Source organism: Aulonocara sp. 'chitande type north' Nkhata Bay, linkage group LG2 (genome assembly GCF_057382095.1).
Source record: "Aulonocara sp. 'chitande type north' Nkhata Bay isolate Kocher_YH1m ecotype deep benthic linkage group LG2, A_spYH_male_GT1.1, whole genome shotgun sequence".
NCBI classification, from domain to species: Eukaryota; Metazoa; Chordata; class Actinopteri; order Cichliformes; family Cichlidae; genus Aulonocara; species Aulonocara sp. 'chitande type north' Nkhata Bay.
In genome coordinates this window covers 17,885,869-17,901,572 of record NC_141345.1, presented here as the reverse complement: position 1 = coordinate 17,901,572, position 15,704 = coordinate 17,885,869, and the positions used below count along the sequence as shown (strand labels likewise).

Here is a 15,704-nt window from a genome sequence, read left to right as displayed (position 1 = left end):
TGAGCATGTGGCCATGTTGAAGTCATGAAGATATGGATTTGTTTTATTTTAACCACAAAACGTTGGTCAGGTCAACAGATGTCAAATGTGGCTAAACGCTCCCTCAAAAAAAACAAGCTAATGTTTGTTTAGTGGGTTGTTTCTTGCTATTTTTATTGTTATTTTTTGCCAATCACCAAATAAAAGGTAAATAAAATATCACAACTTTTAGTTTTTGGCTAAATTCATCAAATTTCTTTTGCCCTACTAAAGTCTGTGAGGAGCAGTGCTCTGAGCTGGATGCTAACATTAGCATGCTAACTTGCTTATGTCAATGACGCTAATGTTTAGATATTAGCTTTCCTCATCATAATGCTGTAACTGAAATCACTTATTGTACACTATATATTCAACATGTGCACTCTTGTTCAGCATGTTTTTGACTGAATTCCAGTATTATGTTTATCTGTAACATGCTACGGGTCAATTCCTGAGAGCATATGTGCATTTCTAACAGAACCTGACGTCGTTTCAGATTAGCCAACTACAGATACACAATGAAAAAGTATAGTATACCTGGCAAAGAGAAATTGAAATGCTTAGATTTAAGTGTTATTGAAGTTAACTTTCAACTACTTTGGTCATTGTATCATCACTAATATATTGTTTTGTGGAATATTTATGTCTATGTAATGTCCTTCCTGTGTGCTGCACAATTAGCGTATAAATGGGTTATTTTATTATAATTATGAGATATTATTTTATTTTGGTCTACTAAACTGTACATTGTTGTGTAATTTTAGAGGCAGCCTGATAAATTATTGCACAGTAAAAGTTGAAGGAACGTTACTCGTTAGCATTCTGTGGGGAATAGAGATACTTAAAGCAGCAGTCCTCAACCTTTTTTGCACCGCGGACTTGTTTATGTCCGGCAATATTTTCATGGACCAGCCTTTAAGGTGTTGTGGATAAATACAACAACATAAAACCAGTATTGGACAAAAAAAGAAGATTTATTCATAACACATGGGAAAAGACCCAGGAGAGTTAACGATAAAACCGATAAAAAAATAACAATAAAAACCGACAGAAAGCCTGAAAACCATGAGTTTCACACCCAAGTCTCATATCTCACGGCCCAGAACCAAGCGAGCCGCAGACTGGAGCCATGTGGCCTGGGTGTTGGGGACCGCTGACTTAAAGGACCTAAGTTTACTAAAAGTCTTATGGTCAACTTCAGAGAAAAAAATAGAAAAGACAGAATTCACCATGTAATGAAGCCAAGTGTTTCTATCAAATATCGTTCACTTTCATTATACTCCTGACACAGGATTGGTAGATCAACTCAGAGACCTGATGCTGCATGCTAGAGCTTGCAGCTTTGTCAAAAAGAGCCACAGTTTAGTCCCTTTGAATCTGATAGGTACAGTTTCTTTTCAAGTCGAGTGTGCTGGAGTGGCCATTACTCCATTGGTAACATTTGCTCTGACAGAAAAAAAGGCACTGTAGGCTGCCACATATTCCAAATATTATCATATACATCTGGATAAATTGTTCTTGAGCAAGACACCAAACCTGAAAGGCCTCCTGAGCAGGTCCGTGTCTGTCAGTGAATGTCAGGGACAGTAGAAAGTACACTGAGTATACTGACCCTGTTAATAATTTTACATGAATTTGGTTGTTTTCTTTTAAACCCAAAACTCTTACGCCAGCTAAAACGCTGAAGGAGAATTTTGCCAACAAGCAATCAACACAGTTAAAAACATTATAGTAATACGGTACATGGACTACATTTAACATAGCTCCCACCTTTGGATCAGTGAAGAAAAAAATGCGGATGATTTATCAGTTTTTCCTGCTTATGACATGTCAGTAATAAAACCACAGTGTTTTTCACCTGCAGTCAATAGTCTGTGTCTGGACACCACGCTCTGTGTCGACCTGTCAATCACAGACGCCGTGTGAGCGTATCTGTGCTCGAATTTCAACTCAACATCAAAGCTACTTAGTTTTATCATTCAGGTTGACTTCAGTCCAAAAGCTTTCAAGTCTTTCTCTCACTTCACCCCCAGATGTTTCTCTTTCTGTAGCTCGGACCTTGAAATAAGGTCTAATAAAGTGGACTTTTGTTCACTGCTCGGGTTCAAGTCAGAATCCTTTTCTTTCAGTACGTGCAGCCTCAGCCTGAGCTGCTGCTGTACAACAGAGTGCTCATTACACTCAATAGAGTAGGCTCTTCGGGGTCATGTGTAGCAGAGATACACGTGGAGTCTTAATGGGTCGGTGGTGCGCTTCACTTCTGCAGATGAGCAGGTTTGGCTGGTATGGGTGGTTTCTTGGAGGCAGTTGATGTGTTGTGATGATTATCTGCGAATTTCTTCCTGAGCTGCTCCACGCGACCTCTGCCCTCTGGCTTCTCTTTGTAGCACGCGGTTTCTAAGAAAAGAAGCACAGGATGCAATCAATGACATGTTCTGGGATACAGCTGAGGTGTAGGGTTGCCAACTCCCTGAAAAATAAATAAGGGACACCTCGTGGCCAGGGCCGGGCGACCCAGTTGTCTTCACCCTTCCCAGTGTGGTGAATTTTCTAGCTCTTTTTTTGTGTGTGAAATTATTTTTTTAACCATTTGACTTGAAGTTGATTTAAGTAGATGTGTATTCTTTGTGATATAAACACATGTGAAACAAATGATCATTTAGCCATTTATTTTTAGCTCAAAATGACAACATTAACACATAAAACAGGTCTCCTTCTTAAACAGAAGCCTGTCATGCTTAACTTTTGAGAATATAAGTAAATCTTTCTTTAAAAGAACTCTGTCCTGCTTAACTTAAAATAATAGAAAACAATAGAAAGAAAAATATTCTTGTAACAGTGCACATTTAGTGCATTTAGTACAATTGGCTTCAGTTGAAATATTATTTCAGCTTTTCTAATGCTAATCAGCTGCTCCTGTTTGTAAACCCGCTTGTTCCCATGATTACGCATCTTAACTCATCATCATTATTCATCTATGTATTACTTTTATGTATTAGTCATCTATTTGTTGTAATCATCTATCCTTGCAGTCGTTTATTACACAAAATAAATTATATTATCACACTTCTGGCCACATAGCGCTGATATTCACTGCACATGCCCATATTAACTTTTTCCAGCCAGGTGTTTTCCTTTTCCCATTCTTCCCTTTCTCTGAGGGGAACAAACATTGCTGCTCTAACGCTGGGCTCACACTGTGCGGTTTTAGGCCCATTTTGAGCCGATTTTTGAGTGATCGGACCGATTTTGGCCTTCATCGTGCGTCGTGTAGTATACGTGGGGTAACGAGAAGTGATTAACACCTCACGACCAGCTCCCGATCATCAATCGCTCGTGAGGGTGTCACCACAGCCGCTCACACTGCTCGCGCGCAAACACGTAAACGTTGGTGTAAAAGACGGAGCAGCACGGCTGTGCAGCGTGTGATCTGGACACAAGCGATGGAGGCACAACTTGTAGAACTTTGGAAAGCTCATCCGAGCCTTTTCGATGTGGCATCACAAAATTATCACGACCACAACAACCGTGAAAATAGTTGGATTTACTCTGCTGCTCAATCACAGCTGCCTGATGAGTGTTTTTCATTAGCAATTTAGCAAAGTTGATGGTGGTGGTGTGTCTGTGTGAGTGTAAGACGGAGAGAGAGAGAGCGCGACAGATTTTCTGTTATAACCTTCATGTTATGGAGGCACAGTGTGAGCACTCAGGTCGCATCAGAGCATCGGGCGGTATAGTGTGAGACCCTGCATCGTGACCTACCAACTTCTAACCCCTGCGAGTCAATCGTGCAGTTTGAGCAGGAGCTGAATAACGTGACTGAAAAAATCGCACAGTGTCTGCCCAGCTTTAGGTGTACTGTCGTCCGAGACTTGCACCGCCGTGTCGGCGTTTGTTCCCCTGTTGGCCATGCTTCTTGTTGTGGTCATCTGTTGTCTTCCGGTATTTTCTCCGTAAGCGACCTTTCCTCGACCAATGAGATGAGCGGTAATCTGAATTGTCATACTCGAATTGTCATAAGTGTGCTGTCAGCTCATTGGTCACAAAGCAGGAGAGGGGCTGGGAATTATGTTTTCAAACAAAGCGTTAATTCCATTAAAAGTTATAGACTACTTTTGATTCTCACTGTATTACGGGACAAAGTGCGTCCCTTATTAGCTCAATACGGGACGTGTACTTTTGTTTCTAAATACGGGACGATTCCGTATATTAAGGGACGGTTGGCAACCCTACTGAGGTGGCACCTCTTTCCCAAGGATAAGCTAATACGTAAATATCAAACAGACATGTTATGCTGTGAGTTGCTAGTTTTAGAGATGTTTGTCATTCTCTTAACTACAGTAGATTAAAATGGCACGTGCCAGATATCGTGACAGATATCATTCCTTTCCACTGAACTACACCCCGCCGTGAGGAGAGGTTCACGCAGCATCACAGGTTGAAAATATTAATGGTGCCCATAATGTTGCTAGCTGATGGTGGATGTAGACAGTTGAAAGAAAATAGTTCCTACATGAAGCTGCTCACAGGCAAGCACTGTCTGGGCCTGATGGTCGTGACGATGTATGATAATAAAAAGGTTTTGGACATGTGATTACTACACATCAACAAAACCTGGCAACCCACACACAAGCTATCCAGCACAGTTGTGTTATGTTCACATGAACTGTTCCATTAAAACAATAATCAGCTTAATAATTGTGAGTCATGCAGTAATCAATATGTACTGTAACACTGAACAGGCCTGCATAATGATCCCTGATAGTTCAGTTTTTCATAGCTCACAGTAAAATAGTGCGCGTCTGTACTGCTCCTGTACTTTTGTACACTTTTGACCATGAGCCATCTGTGCCGATTGATTCTTTGAGTTTATTGTTTCTATGAGCTGTTCTAATAAATAGCTACAATTTTGTATTCAGACCCACTTTATATCGATTAACCTGAACTTATAAGCAGTTAGAGTTGGTGATTATCGTACACTTTTAACACTAGCATACATAGATCCCTCCTCTATCCTCTCCTCCCTTCTCACCTCTGTCCTGGGGGCCAGTCTTCTCTGTGTCCGCCAGCAGGGCTCTGAGCGGCTGGTTGCCATGACTACTAAAATGGGGCTTGTAGAGCGGAGTCCAGTCGCTGAGGTTGTCAGAGCCGCTGCCTGATTCGCTGTCGCTGTCCTCGGCCGTGTCCTTCGGGTCGTCATCAGCGCTGCACGAGTCCATGTCTTCCTCGGATGACTGGTCATTCGGTGAAGCCGTGTCATCCTGCGCGTAAGACCGAAACGACTCGATGTTATAAACTCTAACACACACGCAGGTCGTCGCACTTTCAAACACATTTCAAACATGGGAACTTACATGTGTGATGGGTAGCTGGATGTCTTCTTTAAGGTTAAGCTGCTGGTCCTCACTCCCTGGAAGCAAGTCCACTCTCTGGATGGCATTCATGTTATCAGACTGAAATCTGAAAGACAAAGACATCCGTTTTAGTCCCTCCGATAACAGCCTTTAAATGAATCCACCAGTCAGCCATGTCACTAGTAACTTCTATAATCATGTTGGTGCAAGGAACTGTCCGGCTGACTGAAAGTATTTAGTTCACTGTTGATCTACGCAAACATAATTGAGAATCTATATGTTATGTGCTACGTTAAAAACACGATGCAGAGCAACATTAATTCAGATCTATTGAAAATAGGTTATTGTTCTTTACTGTGATAAGATAAGAGCTTATCATCCTTTGGATTTCTTTGAGTCGACTTGTCAAAGATATTTTTTTGGGGAAAAACACACTATGTGTTTCTACCTGTTGTTCATGAGGTTCTGGAGGAGTCTGGAGGATCTCAGTTCGTCCACCTCACCGATTATACTGACGCTCACGTCACCATCCCGCCCAAGGAGCCACCTCACGTGTTTACTGGAAGCTGGAGAGAAAATAAAAGAGGAAAACAAAATGTATATGAAGCATACAACATAAAATATATCCTTATTACACTCGGAGAGAAATGCTCAGCAGCATTTAGAATGAAGTCGTCTAACAAACTGTTATTGTGGCTATCAGCCAGAAGGTGGTGCTGTCCTATAAGTGTTGGTGTTGGGAAGCCTCACTCCCGGAACAGACTTACCCTCTAACACTTTGCTTGTTGCTGATTTGTCCTTAGTACATTTTTAACCCAGTTTGTGTTTTCTGTGTCCGTTTTCCCCCTGGAATTATTTAATTGTCTCCTACAGCAAAACTACCTTCTCACCTTCAGTAAGAGTTTACTTAAATGTCCCCTTTAAGTTTCACTTTAAGACCATGTTGTAATGCTAAAACCTTTATTTAAGTGTCTAATGTTACAATAATCATGAATTCACTCACAGTTATGAATCAATAAATTTTATAATGTTGCGTTCACATCCTGGAAACTGGGTGTTTTCAGCCATTGCCTCATTATGACGTTATATTCAAAAATAAACCCCCATCCTGACGGCTGCTGATTGTTTTTCCATGACAGTAGAGTACCTGATAAAGACCAAACACCTGCCGTGATGTCACAGATTGGGGCGTGGCTTTAAAATTCAAATTGTCAGTGTTGAAATTCCCCCAGCGGGACCAGTGAACATTTACAGGTTTCCAGCTAATAATGGCAGCTACTTATTTTTAGACAATTGGCTTGTGTGCTACGCATGCAGTGACATAGCACATAATGGTACCTGTGATGTCAGAAAAAAAACAAAAACACACCTTCAGTATTCACATTTATAGCCACCTCGCTGAGTGTCGATCACCTGCCATGACTTTACAGACCTGCGGTGCCTGTCTTTATTACCACCACACCCGCAAATTAACCAGAAATGCAGCACATAATAGAAATCTTCACACATAGGTGCAGGTTTAATCATGCATTTGTATTTAAAGACCTGTTTGCACACCACATGTAAAGGCTTGTTTTTTCCCATCCACAGAACAGTGAACAAAGACAGAAAGATGGCAGAAGGATTGTATGGAGTGCAATGTGCAAACGGCACACACTCCGTCACCTCTCAGGTGACATGGCAGAGATTGGGTGGACAAAGATGGGAACTTAATATGTGCTTTAAAGCATGGTGACGCCCCAGAACCACAGGACCTCCTCGATCTTATTCAGCTTTCAGCCAACAGAATGATTCAGCTGGCTGTGAGAGATCTGTCCATCAAACCCACACATGCTCACACACACACATCCATTGTCCAGGTGAACCGGCTGAGGCGGCAGGGTCTCAGTGAGTTAGAATAACACCTTAATTAGAGGAAGGCTGGATGAAATGAGTAAGAGAGAACAACAGGGATGGTCAAACTGGATTTCTTTGGGCGTAATCTGAACACATTAGTCAGATTGGTAACCAGAGAAGGTTTTGTACAAAACTCGTGCTTCACTGCTCACGTGTACTGAGAATTTAGAAGTTTTCAAGTAGGTGTAAATGAACTCTGGTGCCCCATTTTCTAAAATCTGTATTTTCGGAGCCCCCCAAAGGAGTTGGCAGCAAGCAACAAACTAAATTAAACATGATGAGCATGAAGTGATTTGCAGTGAACGATATTTACAGGAAAAACATGGTGTTTTCTCTTAATGTGTTATGGTTATACTGCCCAGGGCTTTATTAAATATTTAAAGCAATCTAAAATGAAAACTTAATAAAAAATAATTTTCAATTTGGGATGAGCGGGTTGTCAAAGTTCTTCTTCTTTGCAAGCTACATATTCATTGTATAAGACAAAGTAATGAGTTACAGCACTATTATAAGAAAAATAACAATAAACAGCTAAATGAAGCTAGTGCCAGCAGCTTGCTAGGTTAGCTTAGTATACAGACAAGAAAATGTGAGAAACGCTAACTGTTGCTGCTGTTGTTAGCCAACCATGATAAAGCTGGGACAGAAACTTTGTGAAGCTGCAACTTATGTATTTTTTTCATTGTATTTCTTTATTTGCACTTTATATTTGTGCATCTTAAATTAGCAAGATAAACATTGTTAAGGACAGTTACAAAAAAAGAGAGGAAAAGCTAAGCTAGCTCTTTCACCTATTTCTAGTCTTACTATTACTATCTATATAATATTCACATTTACAATAAATGTATCCATATAAATTTATTGTAAAATAAATTTCAAGATTCAGGCCTGTCAGCTAGCTGAGAGCTAGCTAGTTTTTATTTTGTTTTCAATTCAGTTTTTGCTTTAAGCTAGCTTTGAGCTTAGCTTTTATTTGTTAAACATGTTTCATTTTAGTTTTGTTTTATTAATTTTAATTTTTGCTTTTGTATTCTGTGGCATACAAAAGAAGTTATATTAGCAAGAAGTTATACAAGTGTATAATAAATAGGCTAACCAAAACACAGATTACAACCTTTACTTTAAGAAAATAGTTGACTTAAATAGCAAACAAAGCCTTGAATGCTCGCTGTACTGACAAATGTAAACAAGACTAGAAATAATACAGGTCCTGTATCGTAACATATTTCAGTTAGCCTGATAAATAAACCATAATGTTTCCACAACGTTTCATTTTCTGGGTTTTTATTTTTCAATCAATTACACCTTTTTACAGGTAGCTTTAGTCTTTAGTGAACCAGCAGCTTTTCTCTCTCATTTACCTAAATGATTTCCGCCTACTTAACCTGTCGAAAGAGTTGTGACACCTGCTGTTCCTGTAAAGAAATCTGGTGATATCAGACCGGACGGTATTAACCTCATGTCTAATGATGTTATGTAAAAATGGGAGCCAGGTTTACCAGAAACCTCGGTCCTTCCTCTTCCAAACAATGTTGTTTCATGAGTGTTTAAGGCTGTTCCCTTACTGGAATTTATACAAGTGTGACCTGTATGGTAAGCTGAACAAGTTTACCCACTACAGAATAACCAGTGCTGTACCTTTCTTTGACTTGGTGTTCCTGTTGTGTCCTCTTTCCCTCTCCTCCTTCTCCTCGCGCTCTTTCCAGCGGCGTACCTGCTCCTCTCTCATCTTGAGGAAGAGGATCCTCTTCTGCTCCTCACTGAGGGCCTCTAGAACCTCAGGTTCCACCCACATATCTTGAAGGATTTGAGCCAGCATCCTGCCTCTTTTCCCGGGCACCACACACGACTGTCAGCCCCTCTGTCTCTCGGTCCACTGGGTCGTGTTTCAGCAGTGGGGTGTGATTGCTTCTTTTCCCGCTGTGCTCAGAGTCAGGTTGCCCTTTTCTTTGAAGGATATGGGATCAGGTACAGTCCTGGCAGTTGGAGGTCAGTTCGGTGTTGTTTGTCAAGTGCTGTTTCTCTGGACTGCAGCAGGAGTGTGCAGGCTCTTTCTGGAGGCGGAGGTGCAGGGTAGAGTGTCCGGATCAACTGGGCAGTAAATGCTTCTGTTGTGGGCTTTAAAGAGAGAGTGAGAGAGAGAGATTAAACCTACTTTATTGTTTTGTTCCCTTTCACTCAATGCAGCTCTGGCTGGCAGAACACAATAGGCCCTAAGCAAATAAGTAACAATGCCAAGTGTAATGTGTGTGTGTGTGTGTGAGTGTTGCAGTGAGAATGCTGCTGTGCTTCCAAACACTGATGGGCAAATAGGGGCAGGTTCAGTATGTCAACACACTCACACACACAGACATAGACAGGGTGGGGTGCTAATGACTCTATGCTATCTGTGAGTAACAGACCCAGGGATAAAGAGTTGAATATCACACACACACACACACACACACACACACACACACACACACACACACACACACACGCACACACACACACACACACACACACACACGCACACACACACACAGTCTCGTTTTTTCAGAACCTTATCAACATGCATGTCAACACAGTTAGTTATAAATTAATCAGGAAGCCCTGAGAGTCTAAATCCCAGAAAACAACCTTGTGCAGTTTTTAAAATATGTGGGCTAATGTTTTGCTGAGTGAGAGCCAATAGGATTTGTGTGGCTGATAACAGCTGACCAATGAGCGCTTGAGAGCGATCCAGTGTTATGGTCACTGATAAAAGTTTCCTTTGAGGTTAGGTGTGGCCACATGTGCTTCACAGGGGGGCCCATTTAGTGATTCTAAATCCTAGTGGTGCTCAGTAGTGCAAATTTTAGTACTGATCCGATACAGGGCAAGAGGTGCAGATATCAGCACGCATACTGATACTAAAAAACCTGCAAAAGCAGCTCATGTAGGCTAGAGCAGTGTGTCCAGTGTGTCATGATTTATGAGATGAATCATGGGCGGTTTGCAAATTCTGAACACATTTTAATGACCCTAAATCACTGTGATTTATACCGTCCACAATAATTAGTTCAGTGAGCTTCATACTGTACTTAGAGGACAGAAACAAAGTATCGATCCTATCAGCCAAGTATTGATTCATTTCCAATACCAGAGTTAGCATCATTACTATCGATATTTGGATTGATCTGCCCACTTCTGCTAAATCCTGAACAAGAGCGGAATAATTCAGCTTAAATGAAGCAGTGAAACCAGGATATTCTGCACCTGTACATTTTTGTTAGCCTGGGAACTCAAAACAGTAGAAAACAGTCAATTTGGTCTGGCCGTGCTACCAACAGGTCACCAAATCGCACTAAACCGAGCAGCTTAGTTTTGGTGTCAGTTGTAGAACTAGTGTCCCTTCGTTCAATATCTGTCAGTAGTTTTTTTCCCTTGCTGTGATGTCTTTGTGATCCATGTTCTTTCCTATGTGAACGCCTACACTCTGTACATTGAATGGGGGCTGCTAAAGCCCTTTCAGATTGTGATTGGGAGCAATGCAAATAAACCCAACCTGACTCGAAGACTTCATAGCAAACATTCAGCTCTGTGGCAAATTGCTTCAGCTCTCTATTCATGAACAGCGTTACACCTGCACCACAGCTCCCACAATCAACTGTGTGAATTTGGGAAAAGAGAAGCATTCAGACTGAGACGTGAGTGCGTCCAGATTTCTCAAAGACAATAACAGCCCTTGCAGACTCTTTAGAGAAATAATATCACAGAAAGGGACAAAATTAGCAAACTCGCGGCTCTGTTATTCTTCTGTAAAGGTAAAGCATTGGGCTCTGGCTCTGCGCCAGCATGCAAATAAGCCTCTCTGCCGCTACACATACACCGAGAAGAAAGAAAGAAAAGCAGAAAGGCATGTGCACGGCATACTGAGAGAAAAGTTTGAAAGGTCTCTCAGTGTGAGAAAACACTGGCCATTTCACAGCGGCGGGGCAGAGTGTGAGAGATAAATGAACTTAGACGGGCCGGAGAATAGCAATCAAGCAAGAAAAGCAGGCAGAGAATGAAAGAGGAGTGCAGAGGAGGGAAAGTGGACTTACTCAGCAGCTGCCAGCTCGTAGCATCTCCCAGCTCCGGTCTGACTTTCAGTGCCTGTGTGAGTGAGCGCTATGATGAGCGTGTGACGCGACAGGCCGTCACAGAGCGCCTTTGTGTGTGTGTGTGGGATCAGATCAGTCGTCAGCAGTGCTGGTATGCAGGCATTTGTACTTGAATAGAAGTGGGACGGACTGACATAAGTGCATTCGTCTTTTCTTCTCCCCTCCTCCTCTTTCCACTACCTCTTATCTCCTGTTTAGATTACTACAATAACACAAAAAGGTAAACTAACAGCAGCTGGGTCACAGTATTAAAGTAAGCAGATTTACACATGCAGTGTACCTGCTGCCGTTAATGACTTCATAGCCTGAAATTTCTAATCTGCTCCGCTGATGAGATTTAGTTGTGTTCAAGGACATGAGGAGTTTAATTTCCCCTGACAGGCTCTGAATTTTACCCATCAAGGGAAAAGAGGGCAATTCTCTCTGATTCTTTTCTTTTTTTTTGTCTTTCCTACATGTACTGTTTAAATCTCATCTGGCTGAGAGTGCCTGCATAGCTGCATTTACCTCCCCACTTTCCTCCCTCTTCTTCCTTAAGGAAGTCCTGCTGGCTTTGTACGAAACAATTAATCACAACACCGCATGCACAGAAAGGAAACTGGGGTTTTTTTTCCACAGGGGTTTTCCGTCAACAGGTTGTTGACACCATTATTATACAGGTAGTCATTGTGTTTGCTCTTACTCTGCCCAGAGGCATAAGATCAGCTTGATAGCACAAATGTCATTCACATTCCTATTAGCAAACAAAGCTATTTACAACTTCCAGTGTATAAGTGATGCATCAATGATGAGGCTGTTGCGTGATTTTCAGGGTTATGTGACTCACAATGAGGCTTCTGAGATTAAAAAAAAGAGGGGGAATTGCTGCTCCTGTGATTTTGTTTACAAGGTCCTTGATTTGAGAGATGATTACGTACACTGCTGTAAAGTACGTTAAGAACAGGCCTTTATTAAATGGGTCAGTAATACATTTACATTTTTATGACAGTTTTTTTTTACGTAAAATGTTATAATATTGTCATAGATTTATTCCAAAATCAATGTTTATTTCTTTATTGTTTATTTAACACAACTTATTTAACATGGTTTATCATTTATTTGTTGAACCTTTAATACAAATTTTACCCAAGTTTCTGCACAACCACTTAAATGCTTGTTTGGTGTATTTTACATTAGTTTCACCACAGTTACTGCCACGTTAAGGTTTATTTAAACGAAACTTGCAAAGCCACTTATTTGGAAGGTCTGACTCATTCAAACTGAGTTATCAAGTTGTAAAGTCGGCTAATCAGCAATATCTGTTCAGCAAGGATGACGGGAGTGGTAGGAGCAGAGTGGAAAACAGGCCGAGTGTGTATATGAGATGGCACAACACACCTGCAGTTTTAATCCTGGTGTGAACAACAGCTGAAATTTGTTATAACACATCTGTTACAAAATGTCTTTAATAAAACTGACATGTTACTGTGAAAAATGGATTAAAAAAATCTGCACTAAAATCGCAATATTGTTATTTACGAATAAGGCAGGAAATGGTTTGCTTTCTTTAGCTCAGTGGATGGGACCCCAAACCCCCACAACAGCTACCATTGCGCAAAGTGAAACTGCAACTACCATCAGTCAATACTGCTGAGTCTCCACCAAAAGTGATACCAGACACCTGTTTGTCTACCTCTCGGTGTGTTTCTCGCTCTCCCTCTCTCTCGTGTTTTTTCCCTTTCCTTGAAATCTTGCTCACGCCATTTCTTCTAATCAGTGACCACACCTCTCAGTCAGATTAACAGGAATTATTTTGTAGTAGGAGCTGATTTCCAATAAGGAAAACTTAGACTCCTTCCTTTATCTGTCACCTTCTTACCTTTTACATTTTCTAGGCAAATAACACTTGACTTTTGCTGCCAGGTCTCTCTTGGAAATGACTTTAGCCACAAATGGCAGCGGCTGAAGGCCCCGCAGTTATTTACAATAAGTGAATGAATGAATGGAGTCATTGGTTTGAATTCACTCTGAGGGTAATACACGTGCGCCCACACTGAGTGGTGTTAATGCATGAGCAGCTCCCTCTGCTGGAGCAATGCAAAATAACAAGTCAAGTCAATGAAAGGATCATGTGACTGCAGGGGAAGGGGGGGGGATAAATGAGAGTGTGCTTTTAGTCATACTACAAAATATATGTTTAGTGTGTGTTTATCCTTATTAGGTATATAGATCTGTTTTGAGCAACATAAATATAGTATGTGGAAGATGCATTACCTCACTGTATTGAAATAATGCAAAAACAAAAAACAAAGGAACAATAAAAGCACTTTGTAATTAAAAGGATATTTTAATATAAATCTTTGTGTCCATTTAAATTATATAAAAATCAAAGTTAGAAACACAAGGATGAAATGGTTTTGACACATGCAGAGAAGGGATGGCGGACATACTGGACAAAGGATGTTGAAGCTGCCAGGCAGGAAAGACCACAGAGAAGATTCGTGGATGTAGTGAAAGACGACCTGCAGAGGGCTGGTGTGACAGAGGAGGATGCTGCAGACAGGGTGAGGTGCTGGTGTGACCCCTAAAGAGAACAATGGAAAGAAGAAGACAATTCTAAAATTTAACTGGATCATGACATTTCAAATTTTTTGATGGATAATAAAGAGACTTTAGGATGAACATTAGTGGAGTCTCAGTTGAGTTGGGGCTGTTTGTATTACCAACCAGGGCACTGGATCAGCAATCATTAGCATGATATACGCTGAAGTAGTCTGTGTGGGTTTGTGCCCAAATGTACTTTCATATATATAAATCCCATTGATTTAGAGTGTATGCTGTCACCAGACCTCACCATCCTGCAGCTGGCGCCTCTTTTTTGTTGGTTGTACATGCTGTTCAGAGCTTCTGTCTCTAGGTTAATAATTGCTCATGTTGAACTTGGTGTAAATTACAAAATACATTTACTGAACTATAAAAGAGGAACATGAAGATCAATGTATGATAAAGGAGCTTTTTTTAACACTGGGTTGTATCCTTCGCAGGTTTTTCTGGCCCTGTTAGGCGGTTAACAGCATTTCCTTGACCTTTAACCCCAACAAGTCTGCTGAGACCACATCTGCATAATCTGTCTTGTTCTGCTTTTCCTATGTAATTTTTCTCTCAAGAACTGGGATCTCATGTGATACCAGCAGTTTGCATTTCCCATCATGTTTTTTTTTTTTTATCAGGGTGATTTTTAATAGTAAAACATTTGGTACTGCAACATATCCCCCCTCAGCTGCTCCATGTTTAATGCATGGGCTGACGCAGAGGTTGTGCATTAGCATGGATTCACATAGGCGTGCGGCTAAAACGACCGCAAAGAAATATTGTTTTAGTCCCCAGCGTCTTTTAACTGGCAGAAGCGACTGTGATGAAGCTCTCGGTGCTGAGTGTTTGCCACAACGTGCCACCAGCGCTGTATGTTGACTTTTTTAATGCTTCATTTGAAAAACGTAACATCATTACATACACAGGCTGCATTTTTCATGTACATGCAGCAATGCAAGCTTACGCTGTGGATACTGGTTTACGTTCCACATTTTAATACAAAAAAAAAATACCAGGCTTTACATGGATTAAAATGAAACCCCATTTTAATCGCAAGTATTACAGGCAGAGCTGCTTTGCTGATTACATGGTGTGGCTGAATCAACACGAAGAAGCAGCTTAAACAGTTAAAACAGCATTAATTACCTTGGAGGGGAAAACTGTAAACGCAAATATGTCATCATTACCTTATTAGTGCTGCTAGCGAACAGCTACTGATCCTCACATCCACCAATGTAAATCCCTCTATTTTTTACTTTTTGGTCTCCACCACTTCTTGTTTGGGTAAAGAAATGTCCTCTTCAGCTGTTTACAATGATTTATAATAACTATAAACTAAGTCTGTGTGTGTGCTGTTTGGTGCTGGGGAGGTAGGCTGGTGTGCAATAATAATATTCATCTAAATCTATTTGTCACTGCTGACGGGACCCGTGAGAGGAAACAAAACAGCTGAATGACACTAAAACGATCTTGACGCCTTTCCTATGACACATACTCGTGATGAATAGAACATAGTTGCAGACCAGATAAGGTAATATTGCATCTTTAAGAGGAACAGGTCTCTCCTGTAAATGAGACATTGGGTGTCAATGGGGCTATCTGTATAAATAAAGTTTAAAATACAAACCATCTCAACCTTGTCTTTGTCTCCAAAAACGTAGCATCTTCAGCTGTGTCACCTCCAGCTCGGCCTCATGTCTTTTTGTCATTGCCACCATCTCAAACCATCCATCATAGCGAG

General features: G+C 41.0%; 1 protein-coding gene across 1 annotated transcript; it reads right to left on the bottom strand.

The window, feature by feature from the left end:
• Positions 1-971: 971 nt before the first annotated feature.
• On the bottom strand, positions 972-11,468 carry LOC147337588 (uncharacterized). Its single transcript, XM_086306670.1, has 6 exons — positions 11,333-11,468; positions 8,907-9,386; positions 5,821-5,938; positions 5,373-5,478; positions 5,051-5,279; positions 972-2,415 (listed from the first exon to the last, which is right to left on the bottom strand). The coding sequence occupies exons 2-6, from the start codon at positions 9,085-9,087 to the stop codon at positions 2,273-2,275; spliced, it is 777 nt and encodes a 258-aa protein (XP_086162796.1). The 5' UTR covers positions 9,088-9,386; positions 11,333-11,468; the 3' UTR covers positions 972-2,272.
• Between the last annotated feature and the right edge of the window lie 4,236 nt (positions 11,469-15,704).

What these genes read in the sequence shown, in the direction of transcription:
- LOC147337588 (XM_086306670.1), bottom strand. Translation starts at nt 9,087, where the DNA reads ATGCTGGCTCAAATCCTTCAAGATATGTGGGTGGAACCTGAGGTTCTA. An exon ending in CAGAACCTCATGAACAACAG is followed by an intron (nt 5,479 to 5,820) that starts GTAGAAACACAT and finishes TTTGTCTTTCAG; the next exon opens with ATTTCAGTCTGATAACATGA. An exon ending in GACTGGCCCCCAGGACAGAG is followed by an intron (nt 2,416 to 5,050) that starts GTGAGAAGGGAG and finishes TTCTTTTCTTAG; the next exon opens with AAACCGCGTGCTACAAAGAG.